Here is a 21,705-nt window from a genome sequence, read left to right as displayed (position 1 = left end):
GAATTAAAAGTTGGGTTTGAAGCTATTATTAGGGTTTCAAATGAGGGGTTTAAACTAGGCTTACGGTTTTAAATTGGGGTTTTAAACTAGAGTTGGGTTTCAAACTTGGGTTTTTAACTAAGGATGTGGTCTCAAAGTCGGGTTTCGAACTAGCGGTAGGATTTCAAATTAGGGTTTCAAATTAGAATTTTAAACTACAGTTAGGGTTTCAAATGAGGGTTTTAAACAAGGGTTAGGGTTTCAAATTGGGGTTTTGAACTAGGGTTGATGTATCAAAGTTGTTTTTTTTAAACTACGGGTATGGTTTCAAATTAGGGTTTTAAACTGAATTTAGGAATTAAAAGTTGGGTTTGAAGCTATTATTAGGGTTTCAAATGAGGGGTTTAAACTAGGCTTACGGTTTTAAATTGGGGTTTTAAACTAGAGTTGGGTTTCAAACTTGGGTTTTTAACTAAGGATGTGGTCTCAAAGTCGGGTTTCGAACTAGCGGTAGGATTTCAAATTAGGGTTTCAAATTAGAATTTTAAACTACAGTTAGGGTTTCAAATGAGGGTTTTAAACAAGGGTTAGGGTTTCAAATTGGGGTTTTGAACTAGGGTTGATGTATCAAAGTTGTTTTTTTTAAACTACGGGTATGGTTTCAAATTAGGGTTTTAAACTGAATTTAGGAATTAAAAGTTGGGTTTGAAGCTATTATTAGGGTTTCAAATGAGGGGTTTAAACTAGGCTTACGGTTTTAAATTGGGGTTTTAAACTAGAGTTGGGTTTCAAACTTGGGTTTTTAACTAAGGATGTGGTCTCAAAGTCGGGTTTCGAACTAGCGGTAGGATTTCAAATTAGGGTTTCAAATTAGAATTTTAAACTACAGTTAGGGTTTCAAATGAGGGTTTTAAACAAGGGTTAGGGTTTCAAATTGGGGTTTTGAACTAGGGTTGATGTATCAAAGTTGTTTTTTTTAAACTACGGGTATGGTTTCAAATTAGGGTTTTAAACTGAATTTAGGAATTAAAAGTTGGGTTTGAAGCTATTATTAGGGTTTCAAATGAGGGGTTTAAACTAGGCTTACGGTTTTAAATTGGGGTTTTAAACTAGAGTTGGGTTTCAAACTTGGGTTTTTAACTAAGGATGTGGTCTCAAAGTCGGGTTTCGAACTAGCGGTAGGATTTCAAATTAGGGTTTCAAATTAGAATTTTAAACTACAGTTAGGGTTTCAAATGAGGGTTTTAAACAAGGGTTAGGGTTTCAAATTGGGGTTTTGAACTAGGGTTGATGTATCAAAGTTGTTTTTTTTAAACTACGGGTATGGTTTCAAATTAGGGTTTTAAACTGAATTTAGGAATTAAAAGTTGGGTTTGAAGCTATTATTAGGGTTTCAAATGAGGGGTTTAAACTAGGCTTACGGTTTTAAATTGGGGTTTTAAACTAGAGTTGGGTTTCAAACTTGGGTTTTTAACTAAGGATGTGGTCTCAAAGTCGGGTTTCGAACTAGCGGTAGGATTTCAAATTAGGGTTTCAAATTAGAATTTTAAACTACAGTTAGGGTTTCAAATGAGGGTTTTAAACAAGGGTTAGGGTTTCAAATTGGGGTTTTGAACTAGGGTTGATGTATCAAAGTTGTTTTTTTTAAACTACGGGTATGGTTTCAAATTAGGGTTTTAAACTGAATTTAGGAATTAAAAGTTGGGTTTGAAGCTATTATTAGGGTTTCAAATGAGGGGTTTAAACTAGGCTTACGGTTTTAAATTGGGGTTTTAAACTAGAGTTGGGTTTCAAACTTGGGTTTTTAACTAAGGATGTGGTCTCAAAATCGGGTTTCGAACTAGCGGTAGGATTTCAAAGTAGGGTTTCAAACTGCGATTGGGTTTTAAATTAGGGTTTTAAATAATGGTCAGGGTTTCAAATTATAATTTCAAACGATGAGTAGTGTTTCAAAGTAGGGTTTCAAACTAGGGCTAGGGTTTCAAAGTAGTTTTTCAACTGGGATTAGTTTTTCAAATTGGAGTTTGAAACTATGGTTAGGTCCTCTGATAGTGTAGTGGTACACACGCCTGAGTTGTGTGCGGGCAGCGTGGGATCGATTCCCGCTCAGTGACAGTGTCTATGTGCGCCCTGCGACTGGCTGGCGACCAGTTCGGGGTGTAGTCTGCCTTCGCCCATTGACGGCTGGGATAGGCTCCAGCAACTCCCCGCGACCCTGTATAGGATAAGCGGTTTGGAAGATGACATGACATGACATAACTATGGTTAGGGTTTCAAAGTAGGGTTTTAAATTAGGGATAGGGCTTCGAAGTAGGGTTTCAAACTAGGAGTAGGGTTTCAACTAGGGGTAGGGTTTAAACTAAGGGTAGGGTTTCTAACTGGTATTCGTTTTTTCAAATGAGGATTTGAAACTATGGGTAGGTTTTCAAAGTAAGGTTTTAAACTAGTGTTAGGGTTTCGATTCAAAGCTAGATTTTAAATTAGAGCTAGGGTTTCAAAGTAGGGTTTCAAACTGGGGTCCAAATGAGGGTTTTAAATTACAGTTAATGTTTCAAAGTTATGTTTCAAATTAGAGGATTTACACTATGGTTATTGATTAGGGTTTCAAACTTGGGTTTGGGTTTCAAAGTAGGGCTTCAAACTAGGTTGCCCCGTACAGCTACTGAAGCTATACGTTGTTTTTTTTCTTGAAAATGTGCACATTTTAGACTAGACAACTTTTTAGTTGAACATTTCAGTCGCTTAGTGAGAACAGATGGTGGTTGTGTGCGTGTGTGTGTGTGAGAGAGAGAGAGAGAGAGAGAGAGAGAGAGAGGTTTTCCTCACCTTCCATTGGGGGACGGAATGAAATTCCTGCATGACGTCATCAGTTCATTCAAGGCAATTTAATTTTCGAGCATATGTTGTTTTCTTGGAATTGCGAGGAGTGAACACCAGTGGACTGCCAAACAGTTTTTTTTCCTCACACTCCCACCTTATTTTTACCCCATGCAGAAACACAATGTGTGAGTGTAAGTCAAAATATCCGCGCCACACCAAAGAACAAACTCAGCAATTTTGTTTTTTTATGCTCAGGCCAAAGCCATGTCTTAACAAAAACAAAACCCATATTGAATTGAGGGGAGGAGCTTCATTTGGTCATATTATTGTATTGCCTTGTCCAGGAGAAAAGAAGAGTTTTGACTGCCGCCATCTTGTGGCATCTATAAGCAATTACAGTTTTTTTTAAAAAAATTTGAGGGGGGGGGGGTTAGGCCGTCAATTACTGACATCACTGAACCCTTCTTGCCCCAAGTCAACTCACTCATGATCTTCCTGAGGATCAGCGTTACACAAAATGGAGGATTGTTGTTGTTGCTGGCGCGTGAGGCAGCAACAACAATTGCTCATGGCTCCACCTCCTTCATTAATTATTCAAGATGAACTTGATCCAGTGTGATGCATCACACAGCGGGAAACAATAAAGCTGCATTCTACATTGTCTAGATTGGGTACACTGTCTTGGGTATATATTTTCTGTGCAAAAAGTGCCATATTAGAGGGAAAAAAGTTTGGTTTTTAAGAAAAAAAATTGATTTGTAGGGGTGAAATTATTTAGGCTATTTCTGACGGAAAAGTTGTGCATTTAAAAAAAAGTTATATTTCTGAAGAAAAAACTTCTTTAAAAAATATATAGATATCTGACGAAAAAAACGCTATTTTTGAGGGGAAGAAAGTTCGGTATTTTTATCCTGAGGAAAAAAAAAAGGTGTAGACATTTTTTTAGATGAGAAAAAAAGTTGCGGGATTGAGAAATAGGTTGTCAGTAAATGTAATCTGTTTTTGAGCAAAAAAGTAATACAGTATGTTTTCAAGAATGTTGCATATTTTTATTTATTTTTTTAAATTGTGTGCATTTTGGGGGAGTCAAAATTCCATTAAAAAAACATTTATTTTCAAAAAGACTGCATATTGTCAAGAAAAGAAAACAAATGTTTTGGACAAAAGGTATATCTAAACAAATGGTTTGGGGTGGGAACAGAAAAAATGATGTATACTTTTGAAAAAAAAATCCTAATGATTAGAGATCAAAGTATTGTGTTTTTATTGGGGTTGAAAATGTAAGACAGAGAGAAGAAAAATACAAACTAGATGTTCCAAAGTTGCAAATCTAGGAGGCATCAAGAAGAAGAAAAGAAAACATTTGAAGATTGTGCTTAGCAGATCACTACAAGAAAAGGAACGGGAAGAACACACTCACACACACCCGCACACACACACACACACACACACACACTCGTCCCACTCTTTTGTTATCAGCCTTCGCAGGCGACTGAACTCAAAGTCCATCAGTGTGTGTCAACGGAAAGCCGTTTTGAGCATCTAGTCCCTATCCTTGATATCCGCTTATGGTCCATGTACTAGTACAATCTTTCAGCATACTAGTAGAATGACTAAGTCATACTTCTGCCTTCCGCTACTGCATGACATTTCTGCAAACTAGTAAAGCAACTTTGGCATACTAGTAGGACAACCACAAGTCACTAGTGCGACAAAACTGTGCACTGGTTGAAAACTCTGCTCTACTAGTATGACTAATAACATTACAAAATGATACTGTACTAGTTATCATGGAATGCTTCAATAGTAGAGGTGCCTCCTTACATCTGCTTGAGCATTTAGTCGATATCCCTGATAAGGGGGCTACTAGTGCGTCACACAAGCCTACTAATTGGGCCTAGTAGTGTTACTAGTAAGGCTGAAATGTGTGCTCGCAGGGTAAAAACTGGCAGTAGTGGTGGAAAAAGTTACAAGCGAGACACACAGTTAAACTACTAGCGTACCCTAGTTATACTACAAGTGCACTGAATGGTCTTATTAGTGAGGACAAAGAGGATACTAGTACATGGACCTTCTGATGTGAAAAATATGGCATACTGGACATGCGCAATTGGCCTTCCGTAAAGCCGTTTGAGCATTTATTGGTCGTGCATTCGTTGTCATTCCTAACTCGGCGCACTAGTAGGACATGAAAGAAATGCTGAAAGGGATTTCCATGTGTGTGATGTGTGGAAACAACTCAAAAGATCCAAAAGAGAAATGTTTGCACAGTTGAAGACGACTTGAGAGTTGCGCACGGCCTCCTCTTTGCGTTTCCGTCGGTGGATCGTCGTCCCTCCCGCCTGTTGCGGGCGTCGGTTGGTTGGCGGGCGTTAGAAGGTGTAGGGGCCGATGTAGATGGAGAGTCTGAGGGCGGAGCTGCTCTGGTAGTTGCCCTGGTAGCTGAGCAGCGGGTTGACCGAAACCATCTCCAAGTCCAGCGTGTACTCGCGTGGCCCTGACACAGCGCGGGCCAGGACCAGCATGGCGCTGATATTGTTGATTTGCTAAACGAAGAAATAAAACACACACACACAAAATCAACTTAGTGGACATGCGACCAGCAGCGCATGTCGTATACAGCTTGTGAGTTCACGCAAGTTTGGTTTATGCCAGTATAGCTTCCAACAATCTGTGTCAAAATTTCAGTTGAAATAAATATTTATACATCATTTATATAATATATAAATATTTATAATATATTTTTTGTCAAAAATTCACTCACATAACGCTGGCTTTTTTTACACCGAATTTTTGATGGAAAAAAAGCATGTGTCAGAAATTCAGTTTTAAAAAAACGACAGAATTGAGCTGTACAGAGCTGAACAGACAAAAAATTTTGACAGAATTTTTGGACTTAAATAATGTTTCATGGTAAGAACAAACTGTTAAAAGATTTTTTTTTAAAGTGACAACAAATATTTTTACATTGAATCTTGATATTTTGTTAATGAGTTTTGATTTTTCAAACAAAACTTTTATGCTGAATTTTTGACGGGGAAAATATTAGCAATTTGATGGTAAGGAAAATCCGTGTTAGAAATTCAGTTGACAAAATGACACTGAAATTTTGAGACTGGATTTTGAATTTTTTAACAAATATTTTGACAAATTTTTATACTTAGAAAAACAGTGCTTGATGGCAAGAACAATTTGTCAAAAATGAGTTTAAAAAAATAACACAGAATTTTTTACATTGAGTTATGATTTTTTAAACAAAATTTCTATTCTGAATTTTTGATGCACAAATATAGCAATTCGATGGGAAGGAGAATCTGCGTTCAAAATTCAGTTTTAAAAAATGACTACATTTTCAACAACATTTTTTGATGGTATAAAATTCTGTGTTAGATATAAAAATTGAAATTCTGATGGCACAGCTATGATTCCATAATAAATTACTTTCTTCTGGAAAAGTTTGCCCTAAAATAATTCTAAACAATTTCCAACTTTTTTAGACTTTTTTTACTATCCCGTTTTCTCGTAGCGCGTTCTCACCCTGATGTAGAAGTCTCCGTTCGTGTCGCCGGCGCGTATGCGGAAAGTGTTGTAGGCCCCCGGGGAGACGCTGGTGGCCTGAATTTGGAAGATGTCGGACGGCACCGAGCGCTCCGACGTGATGCTCATGTAGCGGTGCACGATGGAGAACGGCAGATCTCGGCACGCCGCCTTCGTCACGGGACACACGCAGCGGCTGTGAACGCACAAACAGAGTGAAGATACTGCATCATCATCAAAAGCTTTCATAGCTAGGACAACGTTCAGAAATGAGCCAGCCGAGGTGAGTGCTCAGCATTCTTCACTCCAGGACTTTTTACTCAAAAATATACATTTTTACACAAATATATTCATTTTTTTCCTTGAAAATAGATTTTTTTTTCCTCAAACCTACAATCTTTACATAAAATAAAAAAAAGAATACATACATACATATATATACATATATATATATATATATATATATATATATATATATATAAATTTTTTTTATAATAATTTTTTTGTAATTACATAACTTTCACAAAATATGCAATTTGCCACCTTTTTGCTAAAATATTATAACCAACTTTTTCCCTAAAAGAAATAATGTTCCCTCAAAAATATTCAACTTTTACAAAACGTTTTTTGAAAAAAAAATCTAAACTTTTTCTCATTGATCTGATTTTTTCCCTTGAAATCATAAATGTTTTTTGTAGGAAAAAATTTAAAAATAAGATTTTTTTAATCTTTGAAAATGAGGGTAGTTTTTTTAAATTTAAAAAATACTAGAGAACTTTTTGCATAAAAAGTAGACGTTTTTTCCCCAGTGAAAACATTCTTGAAAATATACGTTACCCGTCACAACTTTAATTCTTTATTCAAATTTTATTCTCAACATTTTTATCTTTGATTCTACAACCTTTTCCCAGGGAAATGTGATTTTCGAAAAGACACACAATTTTTGTGAACAATGTACAGATCACTTGTGTTCTCTTGAAAGAGCAGTTACAAAATCAACCAGCAGAGGTCAGCAGAGCGTTGTTCGCGTTTGCTTTCCCAAATTGTTGAGCGCAAATTAGAACAGTTTAGAAACAGTTACATTACGTTGCGGTACACCAAATATAAATAAAAAATATATTTTTCAAAATGCACACGTGCTGGATAGTCCATTAAATATGTCACGTCAATATACAATCAATATAAAATAACCCTAATCCCAAAACAACATTTCTATATAGGCTAAGTTTTATTGTTATTATTTCATACTGTATGTGTGTTTTTATTTGCTGAATAATTGTTCTGTCCTCCAAAATTGGAACGTATATGTAAAATACGATTGAAAATGGTGAATATTTTTATCAATATCTCTACTTGTAACAGCCTTTCACATACTTTTAAGTCATAAGATACTCATAAAACACATGCAAATTCCACATTTGCTATTGGTTTGAATGTGTGTATGTCTTCCACCTGTTAGCAATTCAACAAAGCAAGGGGGGTGCGGGGTGGTCAACGTGGAAATTGTACAGAGTGTGTGAGTGGACGTTGAAGGCCAACATATTGGGAGCATGTGTGTGTGTGAGCGTGGGTGTGGGGGTGTGTGCGTGTGTGGGTGTGTGTGTGTGCGTGTGTGTGTGTGAGAGCAGATGGGCAGGCACTCACTTGTCGGACACCTGCACGTACGGGTCCAGGCATCTGTTGGCGTCCACGCACTGGTATCGTCCATGGATGTTGACACACGTCTGCGTGTCCGTGCATTGATGCTCGCCTGTTTCGCATTCGTTGATATCTGCACAAGCAGGCAACACAATATCGCTTTAGTCCATGGGGGTGCAAACCTTTGGGGTCTAGGGACACCAATTTTTTCCCCCAACTTTTGTTAGCAGAAATATATAACTTTTTTTCCTTGAAAATGTTTTCTTTCTTTTTAATTGATAATTGTACTTTTTGTACATATTTTATATCCTACATATGTATTGAACATATTTTTAAAATATTGAATTTCATCTATAAAAATATTTTTCTTCCAAAAATGTTGAAACTTCCTTTCATTTTTTTCTATGAAAAAAAATTAACTTTCTTTGAAACTTTTTTAATGTTCAACTTGTCAAAAAATATTCAGCTTGATTCTAAAAAATATTTCTGAAAAACCTCTAGGAAAGAAAAATATTTTTTTTCCTAAAAAAACAAAAAAACAAAATAGATATTCAACTTTCTTCTAAAAAACATATGGAACTTTTTTCTTGAAAACTATTCAGCTTTTCTTTAAAAATAAATTGAAATTGATTTCCAGAAAAGAAAATCTCCCCAAAATAAATTCAACTCTCTTCTAAAATATCATATAACTTTATTTTAAAATATAAAAAAGTAAAAATTCGAAAACAATATTCAATCTCCTCCTAAAAAATATTTTCAGATGTTCCTATTTCCTACCAAAATGATCCTAAAACAAGATATTCAACTTCCTCTTAAAACTTGCACTTTTTTTTTCTCCAAACACTTTGTTGCGTGCGTTTGCGAGGGGAAGCGCGCATGCATCGTGACTCACCCTGGCAGAGTCGCGTGCCTTGCAGCTGGTATCCCTCAGGGCACACGCAGGAGAACTTTCCAGGCTGGTTGACGCAGCGATGCTGGCACAGGTAGCTGGAGTAGCTGCACTCGTCCACGTCTGTCACAGTCAACGCGCCGTCACTCAAAGCGGGCTCGCTTCCCACGTCACACCTTCTCGTGATTCGGCCACTCACCGTTACAAGCGAAGCCGTCGGCCGCCAGCTCGTAGCCGTGCTCGCAGCGGCACAGGAAGGTGCCGTATGTGTTGTAACAGCGTTGAGAACACGGGGCGCCCATGTCGCACTCATTCACATCTGAAAGGAAACGACGCGCACTCAGGCTCTCGTTTCAACAAGCAGCATCACAACCTTTGGCCAACTAGTAATTTTTCAGCTATCGGTTCTTTCCTGGAGTTTTTCTTTTTCAGACAACTTTGTTTTACTTCTAATTCCGACATTTGAAAACATATCTGGAACCTTTCTTAGTCAAAACAGGCTTGTTACTTTTCATATGGTCATAAGTATTCGGATCCTTTGCAGCGCCCTTCATATTTAACTCACATGCTGTCAATTTCTTCTGATCCTCCTTGAGATGGTTCTGCTCCTTTATTGGGGTCCAGCTGTGTTTAATTAAACTGATTGGACTTGATTAGGAAAGGTCTATCTAGGTGATCAGACAGAATTGTGGCAAGGCACAGATCTGGCCAAGGTTACAAACGAATTTCTGCAGCACTCAAGGTTCCTAAGAGCACAGTGGCCTCCATAATCCTCAAATGGAAGTAGTTTGGGGTGACCACAACTCTTCCTCGACCTGGCCTCTCCTCAGTGCAAGACACATGAAAGCCTGCATGGAGTATAAGATTCTCTGGTCGGATGGGACCAAGATTGAACTTTTTGCTGTTAATTCTCAGCGGTATGTGTGGAGAAAAGCAGGCACTGCTCATCACCTGCCCAATACAGTGAAACATGTTGGTGGGAGCATCATGTTGTGGGTTTTTTTTTCAGCTGCAGGGACAGGGCGACTGGTTGCAATTGAAGGAAAGATGACTGTAACGTACAGAGATATCCTGGAGGAAAATCTCTTCCAGAGTGCTCAGGACCTCGGACTGGGCCGAAGCCTTTCAACAGGTCAATGACCCGAAGCATTCGGCTAAAATAACAAAGGAGTGGCTTCAGAACAACTGTGTGACCGTTCTCGACTGGTCCAGCCAGAGCCCTGACCTAAACCCGATCGAGCATCTCTGGAGAGACCCGAAAGTGGCTGTCCACCAACGTTCACCATCCAACCTGACAGAACTTGAGAGGATCTGCAAGGAAGAATGGCAGAGGATCCCCAAATCCAGGTGTGAAAAACTTGTTGCATCATTCCCAAGAGGACTCACGGCTGTACGAGCTCAAAAGGGGCTTCTCCTCAATACTGAGCACAGGGTCTGAATACTTATGACCAAATGATATTTCAGTTTTTCCTTTTTCATAAAAATGAAAAAATGTCTACATTTCAGTTTTTTTCTGTCAAGATGGGGTTCTGAGTGTACATTAATGAGGAATAAAATGAACTTTTTTGATTTTGGCAAATGGCTGCAATGATACAGAAAGTGAAAATTTTCAAGGGGTCTGAATACTTTGCGTACCCCACTGAAAATACATCCAGATACATTTTTAAAGTAGATGTATAGTCTTATTAAAACATTTATCTGGATTCATATGATTTTATTTCGTGCATCCACTTGACGAAATAAAATTGAGTAAATGATGGACAGCATTTTTTTCAGTGTGTATTTTAAAAAAGAAAATAATATATAAAAACCAAGTTGACAAAAACTAATGCAATAACCAAAAACTAAAATTGAAAAAACATTTTTGCTAACGAAATAAAACAAAAGCCAAAATGCTTTTTACAAACAGTAAATCTAACTGAAAACTACATCTTACGTTTGTAAAACTAATTTATTTTGAATTTGTTTTAAATTTTGTAATCCTTTTTTTTCTTTAAATACATCTTGCACTTGACAAAAATAATACTAAAACTAATAAAAACTAAACTAAGATGAAGTGTAATAATAAAAACTAATAAAAAGTAAACAACCTGCTTGTAAAAAGGAATTATTGCAAACTAAAATAAAAAAGGCAAAACTGGCGACCAGACCAGGGTGCGAACTGTCTCTGATGCAACCTCATCCAGGACAGACTCCAGCTCACCCGGGACCATAATGAGGCTAAACACGACAGAAAATGGACGCCTGGCTTTCATTGGGAATATATGCCAAAGCCACCGCCGCTTCGGCCAATCACACAAACCTCAAAGGCAGTGGTAGGCTTGAACTCCCTTCCAAAAAGCCGCTGATCCTTATGAAAACTCACCGACGCAAGAGCGGTTGTTTCCCGCCAGCTGGAAGCCGGGCTCACACTGGCACGTGAAGGAGCCGGGAACGTTGACGCAGCGGTGCTGGCAGTACCGGTACCTGCACTCGTCGATGTCTGGCGGAGGAGCAGAGGGCGGCCCACGGTTAATCACACACATTCTTCAGCCTGCTGCAAAAAAAACAAAAGGTCTGGCGCCTCACCGATGCACTCGGTGCCCACTTTGCGGTAGCCGTCGGGGCACTGGCAGGTGAAGGCCCCCAGCGTGTTGATGCACTGCTGGCTGGGCTGGCAGTCGTGCTCGTCGCGCTCGCATTCGTCCACGTCTGCGCTTGGAAAGGAACGATGCTGGTCAATTATACAGTCAACCCCCGTTATTGCGGGGGATACGTACCAGACACGTCCACGCTAGGTGAATTACGCTGCATCTACAACCGACAGAGCTCAGTGCTGCCCTCCATGTATGGCACAATGTGGTAGTACACTGAAAGCATGCAAACTGTGGATTCACACTTGCCTGTGTTGTATACTTTAGAAAACGAAAAAGGATTGCTTAAAATCATGCGAAATAGCGGGGTGCGAAAAATGAAATTCCATTCTAAAAAAATTACCTATAGCTAGTACTACTAGGGACATTCTAAAATCACAGATCTAGTGCAAATGTCAAATCGTGCGCAGTTTTGCTTGAAGTTCCAAAATATTTTTGAGGTGAAAAAACCAGGAAGCGGTTAGCGTTCATGTTTTCATCGGCATTTTCATGCAACACAGCAGCTGTCGGCGTGCGAAAGCTACCAAATTCCTACACACTGTGCCTGGCCCACACACACACCACCCCCACAGAGACAATCACATTCATTGACACCCACTCAGACCGCACCAACACCTGCCACGGCCACTTGCCCCCCCCCCCCCCCCCCCCATCATAAATACCAGTCCATTTCCACCATGTCCTCCACAATGTGGACCACCTGTCCACGGCCACACTCACCCATGCAGCTGTCTCCCTGAGGCTCGTAGCCCAGGGGGCAGGGGTTGAAGGCCTCAGTGGGCGCGATGGGGGGCTCGGGGGCCGGGATGACCGAGGCCGAGCGCGGGAGGCACAGGTAGCCTCCGTAGTGGTTGAAGCATTTCATCTCCCCTTTGCACGCGTCCGGGATGGTCTCGCACTCGTTGATGTCTGACAGCACACAAACGCAAACGTCACACACTCAAGGACGGCCAACGTGTGCATCGGAGTCAAAGCATCCATGAATCCCCTGCTTTTTGTGATTAGGCAGGCTAATAATAGTTTAGCATTTTTCATATACAGTCATACTCATAGTGTATTGGATTCAGTATTTTCTTTTTGAAACTGTTTTGCTTTAGTTTAGTTTTTTTTTTTTATTATCAGGTATTTCTTTGACCAAGGTAAAAAGATGGATTTGTATTAGGATATATTTCACTTGTTCAAATATAATTTGCTTCCCTTGTTAAACTTTTACTTTGATATCATAATATTCAGACTTTATCTTAGAAAAAAGTAGGACTACATAAATAGATCGATTGATCGCCCAACGCCACCCCATTCTTCAAGGCAGAGGCTTTATTGCTAAAAAGTGTATGTTAGTCACTATAACATTATGCACAGTTTGAACATATAATATATTAATAAATAATATTATAAGAATAACATAATAATAATAAAACATCTCTCTCTCTCTCTCTCTCTCTCTCTCTTTACTTTACTTGAATAATGATTATTAGGGAACAACTTAAATAAAAAATTGTACCTAAATAAATGTTTGGAAAACAAACCGTTCTAAAGGACTAAAAGCAAGGCAAAAATGGCAATGAACACACCGAATGAATGTGTAGTCAAATCCATCAAGGCCTGAGGGTTACAACTAATAATGATAATAATCAACATAATAATCACAATTATAATTTCCTGCTTTACCTTTGCAGTGCTCTGTCTGAGGATCCCAATGATAGCCATCTGTGCATTCCTAGAAAGAGCACATCACTATGAGACAAACTGATAAATAAGCAAACCAAATATAAACACGCAGTACATAAAAATGATTTGGAAAAAAAAAAAAACATCATCTAACAGTAGGCCATGGACCAATGAACAGATGTTAATAATGATACTGTATAGTACATATGGACAATTGAATCCTGTTTTAACATACATACATCGCAGTTAAATGTGTACAAATTCATACATGCAGTTTGTTTACTGTGTGCACTTGAAAGGTAAATATGGGAATTGTGACATTTTAACTAACCAAATGTCACCTCAGTATTTACTTTTCAGATGTATAATCATTACTATTATATGACTATTTTTTATCATTTGGGAAAAAATTTACCTGTTGAGATTGATGGAAAGTAAAACTCAGCCAAAAAAAATAGGAGCAAAATATCCCTACAAGCTGCCAGCAGAAAGGGATCTTTGTAAAAAAAAGAATGTGTGTGTGGGTGTGTGCGTGTCCTAGCTGTTATGAAATGCGCGACATAAATAAAATGGTATTGTATTGTATTGTAAGTGATGCATCCGTACCGTTTGGGTGTCAATTTCTTTGGGCGGCTGTGAAATGACGCTGTGGAGGAGCACGAACACGATTGACACACACGCCCCCTGCATACTAACCACGTGAGACTGGAACACACATAAACACACACACACGCGCACGCACACGGCGATGAGGCAGGGGCGAGGCAGTTGACTTTGGATGGGCGGCGCAGTCGCTCAGCATCTGAGGGAAAGAGGAAATGACAACATGACACATGTCACGAATCCAACAAAATGTTGCCATTCAACTGAGGCCTACTGGAAGACATGCGACGTAATTAAGAAGAGGCAGAGAAAGTCCCCTAAAAAATGTTTGATGCTCCAGTGAGAGTTATTGTTCCCACAGAGTCGAGGGAATGTGTGCCTGTGAATATTGTTGCCTGTTCTGTTTGCATGTGTTCATAAATACATCAATGCTAATTTTCATTTGCCTGTCTATGGTGTTTGGCATTATGTGTTAGCATTAAGCAAGCAGACTTTGTTGTCAATCCTTTGGCATTCATGGGTACACATGGTAGTTTATGTTTCATTTATAGCATTTTACAGCAAAAAAAAAGTAGTCAACTTGGACTGCTCGGCCTGTTTGTCTGCCAAACAGTGTGGCCTTGATTGCTAATTGACGAGCGTGACTTTCAGCAGGTAGAAGAACATGAACATTGTGACGTCCTGCAGCTGCACATTAACATTACACAAATACCTTTTTTTTTTTCTTTTTTTTTTCTATTGGCAGCGTACAGAAAGCCCTCTGTGTCTTTAGCCTGGCAGACTGTAACGGCTTGCAAGAATACCTTGGCTAGTTTACAGTCAGTCACATAGAAACTCTCTATGGTGCTACAATGTTCTAGTACAGTGGAGCCCAGCTATTCACCGGGGATAGGGACCCAACAACCAACACCAAATTTCTGCAAATAATTGCCACCCCTCTAAAAGTGAAATAATTTGTGATATAGCGATAATCACCTTTATTAATAATGTGACAATGGTGAGATACAAGCGCAAAGGAGAAGCACTAATTTGCTGTAGCCACGGACTGGTTCATACAAGTACATTATTTCGCGCACCAGCAAATTACTCCTTTTTTTTTTTTTTTTTAATTCTCTAACAGGTGAACTCATGGATGCCGTGAATATGCTGTACATACATACTGTAAACAGTGTTTTGTCATGATAAAAAAAACTTCCGATTTTTTTTTTAACCACACCATTAAAAATCATGAGATGAGTGGGGGGGTCTGCAAATAAAGGAGGGTCATGTTCTGAAAAAAAAAAAAAGATTATACGCATGCGCGTAAGGGTAAATTCGCCATCATAGTGTAAGTCTTCTTTTCTTTTCCGGGTGGGCACTACAACGTTGTATTATGAAACATTTGAAACTTAAAAAAAAAAAAAAAATTGCGCCTTACCACTGACTAGCTGCCAGGTGGGATAGGCTACCCTGAATATTAAAAGCAGTATTGAAAATGTACAGATGCTTGTTTTCCACGGTCATCTCTTTCCCAATTGGCTGTTAGAAATCACCCGATTGCACAACCTCATAGTTAAGGCGTATTTACCATGGACATACAGTAAGTTACTAAATATGGAACCTAGCCCTGCAAAAGGGCCACACGAGTGCATGACAAGCAGCTGCAGTTTGAACGCATGACAGGGAGTTATAATCAGCGGCAGCTCGCTCACAAGACAAAGTGCAGAGCACAAGACTTGACGTGGTTCTCCCCCCATCACCCCCCCCCAAGACAAGAGCGTGACATCACGGGCTATTTGTGTCTTGAGACGCATAACATACCAAGATGCCCGCAGTACGTGACCTAACTGGACCACACTGGTGGGAAGTCACTAAGTACAAACACTTGCTTACTGTCCTTGAGTAGAGTTTTCAGCTAGCTATACTTTACCAGAGTATTTCATCTAAATGCTGTACTAACTGTCCAAGTAAACATAAAAAAAGAGAGAATTATGCATTGTGTAAATAACCATATAGCTTTGCCTAAGGGAAGTTTGCTTAGCTTAATCCTAACAAACAATTCAAAACGCCACTGAAATGCTAACGGTTAGCATCGATAGTTGTGGTTGTGGTTTTAGTACCAACGGCTATTTGAACACAAACGGAGCAGCAATACATGTAGACTGATCATATAACAATACTCACAGGCATATATTCTTTAACCTAGTTGAAAAACAACTTACAGAGCTTACTTGACCGTCTCCATGTATATCCATATGCCAGGATGATACTGCCAAGAGGTGGCCAAGAGTTAGGGTAAGGGTTAGGGATGAGTTGGTCAACGGAAGGGCTTAGGGAAGCAGGTAGATGGAAAGCGGAAGGCTACCCAGGCTGCAGACGGATGGCACAAAACGGACTGGCAAATTTGAATAAAATGCCCACCTCTGTAAATCATGGCACACAATCTGTTTGATTCTTCATTTAATTATGTTATTACTATATGTTTTACCAACTACAATACTACAAAGCGCTATTTTCCTTCTCAAAAAACACATTACAAATTTTTTTGTCTTAAGTACATTTAAGAGTGTGTATTTTTTTGCTTTGATTGAATGAATGCATGTGAGTACTGGACGGGTCGAAATGTGATGCAAAAGTACCAAAAACAAAGTGACCAATCCGTCTGGGATGAGGTGACTGACTGTGGCCGGCAGCGGATGACTGGAATGCCAGCGGTGAGGATGTGGCCGCCGTTTCTTAGCTGGGATGCCCTGGCTCGCCCGTGGTTCCCAGAGTATTGTTTTTCTGGGGAAACCCCCCCATGGGTCCAATAGGGCAGGGGTGGGAAAAGTTATGGCCCATGAGCGACATACTGCTCCGTTTTGAGCATTTACATTATCAAGAGTCATCAGACATGCTTTGTGTATTTGGGAGGAGCTAAGTTTAGCCTGGGTTGTTATTAAGTTTTTAAGTTAGTAAGTCTTTGCCAAATGGATATGTGAACTTCGGGTGAATTAAAAAAAAAAAAAAAAAAAAGTATTTGTAAGCCATTCATTTTCAAGGGTACGTTTTTTGTTGAAATTATATTCAATTGTTTGGTATCACAGTTTGTGGTATATTTCAATTATTAATATAGGCAATTAGCATTTTGTGGATATGTCACTTATTTGCACAAGGGTTAGGTCCCTATCGCATATGAAGAATGGGGGATTAGTTTATTCTTAAAATATTCTAAGTAATAGTCACATTTTACATACACATTTTAACTTTTTTTTTTAACCTCAATCGGTCCATCTGACCTTTTTAATAATCATTTTCGTACTTTACAGTGTACAACAATGATAATAAGGCTATTTTATTCTATTGTAAATGTGTCTTTTGGAGAACAAAAGTTTACACACCCGTGGTATAAGTAAACGACTTGAAAATAAAAGGAACGTGCATCACGTGTGTTTGGAGTTGTGGCAAACACTAGTGGTGGGAACAAGTAACCAAGTACAAATACTTTCATACTATACGTCTGTACAGTTTTCGGGCATTTGTACTTCACTTGAGTATTTCGTTTTCTGACTACTTTTTACAACTGAAAACACATATCTGTACTTTGTCCAAATAGGTTTGTTAAGTTTTTATTCAACCCCTGCAGATGATTAGATGATGTAAAAAAGCCAAAAGGTAAAATTCTGACGAAATTTGTATACATGTAGTTGAGACTAAAATCCATTCATACTTTTTAACTTCAGAGTCAACTTTTGCAATTCATCCTACAAAGTAAGTAAAGGAGTTTAATTCTTACTTCTACTTTTTCCTGGGTCTTTTTTTTTCACACGAGCATTCAAACTTCTACTTAAGTACAGAGTGTGATTACTTTTGTCGCCTCTGGCAAAGACAAACATACATTTGATTTCACAGCAGCCCAGCGGGACTTGGACACGATCCAATAAGGATTGGGGCTCTGACCTCTGCGGGTCCATTTTTAAAATTGTCAGTCAGCCCAATTTAACAGGCAAAATGTCAGCTCGCTTACACAAGTGACCACCTGCGGACTTGGAAAAACACACAGGGGGACCACACGCGGACACGCAAGTCCACATGAGCAGACCTGGTGTTGATCTGCTCGGCCGGGCACAGAGAAGCCGGAGCACGCCCTGATACCGCTGGGAGGGCTCCACCTGCAAAATACAACTGATGGATGGCGGTGGGCCTCGTGTGAAATTCTCTTCTAGAACCCAGCGCCCTGCTGTGATGCTCCACCGGCTCGACCTGCCAAGTGGGTCAAAGGCCCGATTTGTCATTCGCGCTGACAATAAGGATCGAGACAATGGTTTGTTGCCCTCCTGATGCTTTTCACACCGAAGGCCATTAAGTGAACTCTGGCTATTGGCGAAGGGTCGGGACAGAGGCCTGCCACAAATTCAAATGAAACTAAATGAAGGTCCTCTCCCCAGTTGCTTGACATAAAGATCACCAAATCATCACCAAATCAATACTTTGATTTTAGACATGGCTTTGGCCAGAACACAAAAACAGAAAATAGGTCACTAGGCAAATTATCTAATATTAAACCGCAACTATCCGAATTTAGAGTTGTGCGCCTTTCGGTGTAGTACCACATTGTGCCACAACATGCGGGGCAACACTGAGCTCTACTGGAAGAGATGCAGTGTAATTAAAAGCAAGAGGAAGAGGCAAAGAAGGTCCCTGATTAATCTCCCAGTATTAGTCAACATTCTCACAAAACAGAGAATAAATACCAGTGAGTATTTTTTGTGTATGCTCTGGTTGTATGTGTGTATTCCCTGTGCTAAACAGGGGTGCACTGTATATGATTAAACCACAGCCTCAAATGCCACCTCATGGGGCATTAAAAAAAAATCTACATACACAATGTACAAATTGTGCCGTATAGATAAATGTCTTTGATACAGTGGCAAACTCCAGAAAGAAAGAACTGAGCCTAGATTCGAATCCTCAGCCTCAGAACTATGAGGTGCAGATGTGCGAGCCACGATCCACCGTACGACCGCCCTTTAGAATTTGATGCCTTAATGTAGCTCTTATATTTTGTTGTCCCCCCAAAAAAAATACAGTGACTAAAATGTTGATATTTTTCTTATTAAATAATTTCTTGATTGATTTATAGTAAATTAAGAAATATATATGTATTTGCAAAAAAATAACATTTCACATATAAATACAGTTACCATTTATCTGGCTGAATAACTGGTTCATTTAACTATAGGTAAATAAGTACAAATTATAAAAAGTAAAAATGAGAATGCCTTCTTTTGTCACAATAAACTGTACTCCATATTTTAAACAAATATTTTAACTTATTATTTTTTTTTTTTGCCTTATGACCCTGGCCCATCTGTCCATTTTAATATATCATATAAAAATGGACGCCTAAGTACAGAACTTTGACTCCTCCCCCTATTTCTCTTTTATGTAATTGTTTACTCTTGCAATGGTATTTTATTATTTTCCAGGACTTTTTTGTGAACACAACAAAGTGAATTTGAAATTAGATGTCATGGAAACTTGCGGCAAGTAAATATTTAGGTACACAATTGCCGGTATTGTTCAATTCATTCTAAAAGGGGATTTGTTGAAGAAAGAAAAAAAAAAGTTTTGTAAGATAATTTTTTTTACAGTTTTTCTGCCAAAAAGAAAAGAACAAAGCCAAAGCAGGCACACTTTATTTACTTGACTTTATGTACTTCTGGGCCACATAAAGCGATGCCATGGGCCGGATTTGGCTTCTTTGAGTTTAACACCTTTGTTTTACGCTCGAGACTTGGACTTATATACTTGACCCGGCTCACCCTGCAGTCGCCTCTTTCCTGCGTGACGCGGAGATGGTGACGACGCTGTACAATCGCACTGCATGTCTACCCTCCTATTACAGCCGCTGAAACGTGCCGAGCCAAGGAGCTGACTACAGTGATTATGGGGCCGCATTACTATACTGCCGCTCCAAAAGTAGAGCGCTGGTGCACTCATGTGACATGTCAACAAAGAGAGGAGGTTCTTCTCATCTCTCTCCCAATTACCGCGAGGTCATAAACTGCCATTTATTTCAGCCATAGGTGTCCAAAATCTGGCCCGCGGGCCATTTGTAGCCTGCCGTCATTTTTCAGCGGCCCACAGCCTATAAAGAAAATAACATTTCAACCAGCCCGCAACACACTTTTCGACGCACCTGCCACCTACTAGTAATAATAATAATATACTGGTTTCATATAGTTCTTCAAGATATGCAAGAAAATATTCAAAATAAAAAGTAACTAAATTTCTCTTCATAACACTTTAGTGGAAAACAAAAAGTTTTTCATCGCTGTATTTCAAGTCGAGGTCTAATTTGTGATCACATCATATTAGATGATCCCCAAGTAAACACTGTTTTAAGAATTGCCATCTTACTACAGCTCTTTTTATTCTGAATTTAGAGACGTGATCGATGGCCGGATCGGTTCTAGCAGCACACAGGAAAACGTTTGGACACCCCTGGTTGAACCTTATGAACCTTAATGGCTCTATGCTGGCCATTCGTGTCCTCCATTTTAGCTGTGTTAATGCAAATGTTGAAACTTCCCAAGGGTGGGGATATTTTTGTCTGCAGCTGGAATTTGGAGCCTGTTGAACCGTAACATCGGCGCCCTGGTCCTGGTCAATGGAGCTTTCAAGCTCGCTCCTCTCTCTCATCTACTAACAGCTTCACACATGTGAGAGAATAAAACTCTGCACTTCCTCTATACAAAGTGGCAATCTGAAGGGAGCTAAGGTGTATTTTGATTAGAGAAAAATCTGTATGGTTATTTATGATTGTTAGTATTACTATTATTCATTTAAGTTTTGTGTACAGTGCTTTAATACAGCATCGGCTGTTGGGAAAGTGCTGTATTGAAAAAGTTGAGTTGAGTTTGTCATTTCCAAATGTAGCTCTTTAAATATATCAATGATGTGCTGTTTACTTCTAATTGTACCTTTTGGCTCTATTGTGGCCGCTTTTGACCAATTGAAACACATGAAAACTTGGGAAAATTTAATTCCCCGTTACTGGATCGAAACATACAATTTGGGAAAATGGGTTAAAATGGGTTTCCTAAAGAGGCGTTTAATGGTTGACTGCACTTCATCAGATTTTAACAAGGGGAGATACCCTCAGCTGACCATGAAGAAAAATTTGATTTGAGTTTAAGAAGCAAAAGCTCTGCTGCTGCTGATGTTCGTTAAAAACTTTATGGAGTAAAATCTTTGAAATCAAATCACAAAGCAGCTGAAAGGGTTGTACGATTGTACGGGGCCTGAGGGTTATTCCACGGTGATGTCAACTATTAAATAAAGTCAAGCGAACTCACCAGCAAGTCTTGTTTCAGATGTGCACGTCGTGTTGGTCGGCCTGATCCCGGCGTGTCCGACTGCGGCGAAGTGGTCCCTAAAGCTCCAAGCGGTGCACCCTGAGAGACTGAGTGGGAGACAGCTGGAGCAGCTGAACACATGCAGAAGGAGAAGGGAGGGCGAGCCAGCCAGACAGAGAGAGAGAGAGAGAGAGGAGGGAGCAAACCGCCCATTCGTTTTACCCCCCTCTGGCCCCCTGCGCAGCGCCCCTGCAACGCCCCCATTTCCCTGACACCCCCCCTCCCCAGTCTAGAGATGCGAATTCCTGGTCTGCGGCCCAAATACCCGAAAATCCGTCCAAATGGCGAGCGAACAACAACTTCACAGATTCACACACACGCGACCCCCCCTAAACCGCCATCCATCCCGCTCCAACAACACACCTGGTTTCGTTTAAACTAAAACCCCCGCAAAAGCCCCGACCAAGCTCTCCCACCCGTCTCCCATTTTACCCCCCATACACCTAAATTTACCTCCCCAGGCTTTCTTTTTCCATGAAGCCACTAAAAAAAAAATAGCTCTTCCCAATCTGACGTGTGGGATATTTATAGCCAGGGAGCAAGAGAGAAATAAATGGAA

General features: G+C 39.6%; 1 protein-coding gene across 2 annotated transcripts; it reads right to left on the bottom strand.

The window, feature by feature from the left end:
* Positions 1-3,891: 3,891 nt before the first annotated feature.
* On the bottom strand, positions 3,892-21,290 carry efemp2a (EGF-like fibulin extracellular matrix protein 2a). 2 transcript variants are annotated; one of them, XM_086024295.1, is made up of 12 exons: positions 21,087-21,290; positions 13,907-13,966; positions 13,771-13,810; positions 13,165-13,213; positions 12,217-12,405; positions 11,432-11,554; positions 11,229-11,345; positions 9,063-9,182; positions 8,867-8,986; positions 7,981-8,107; positions 6,337-6,532; positions 3,892-5,345 (listed from the first exon to the last, which is right to left on the bottom strand). In XM_086024295.1, the coding sequence occupies exons 5-12, from the start codon at positions 12,359-12,361 to the stop codon at positions 5,172-5,174; spliced, it is 1,122 nt and encodes a 373-aa protein (XP_085880421.1). In that variant the 5' UTR covers positions 12,362-12,405; positions 13,165-13,213; positions 13,771-13,810; positions 13,907-13,966; positions 21,087-21,290; the 3' UTR covers positions 3,892-5,171. The 2 variants fall into 2 exon arrangements, with proteins under 2 accessions (XP_085880421.1, XP_085880420.1); XM_086024294.1 differs by having other exon boundaries at positions 13,771-13,966.
* Positions 21,291-21,705: the final 415 nt, after the last annotated feature.

Source organism: Filicampus tigris, chromosome 2 (assembly GCF_054856515.1).
Source record: "Filicampus tigris isolate MCC_2025a chromosome 2, RoL_Ftig_1.0, whole genome shotgun sequence".
In the NCBI taxonomy this organism is placed as follows: domain Eukaryota; kingdom Metazoa; phylum Chordata; class Actinopteri; order Syngnathiformes; family Syngnathidae; genus Filicampus; species Filicampus tigris.
The sequence above is the reverse complement of the archived record's forward strand: the minus strand, read 5'-3'. Positions and strand labels throughout refer to the sequence as shown.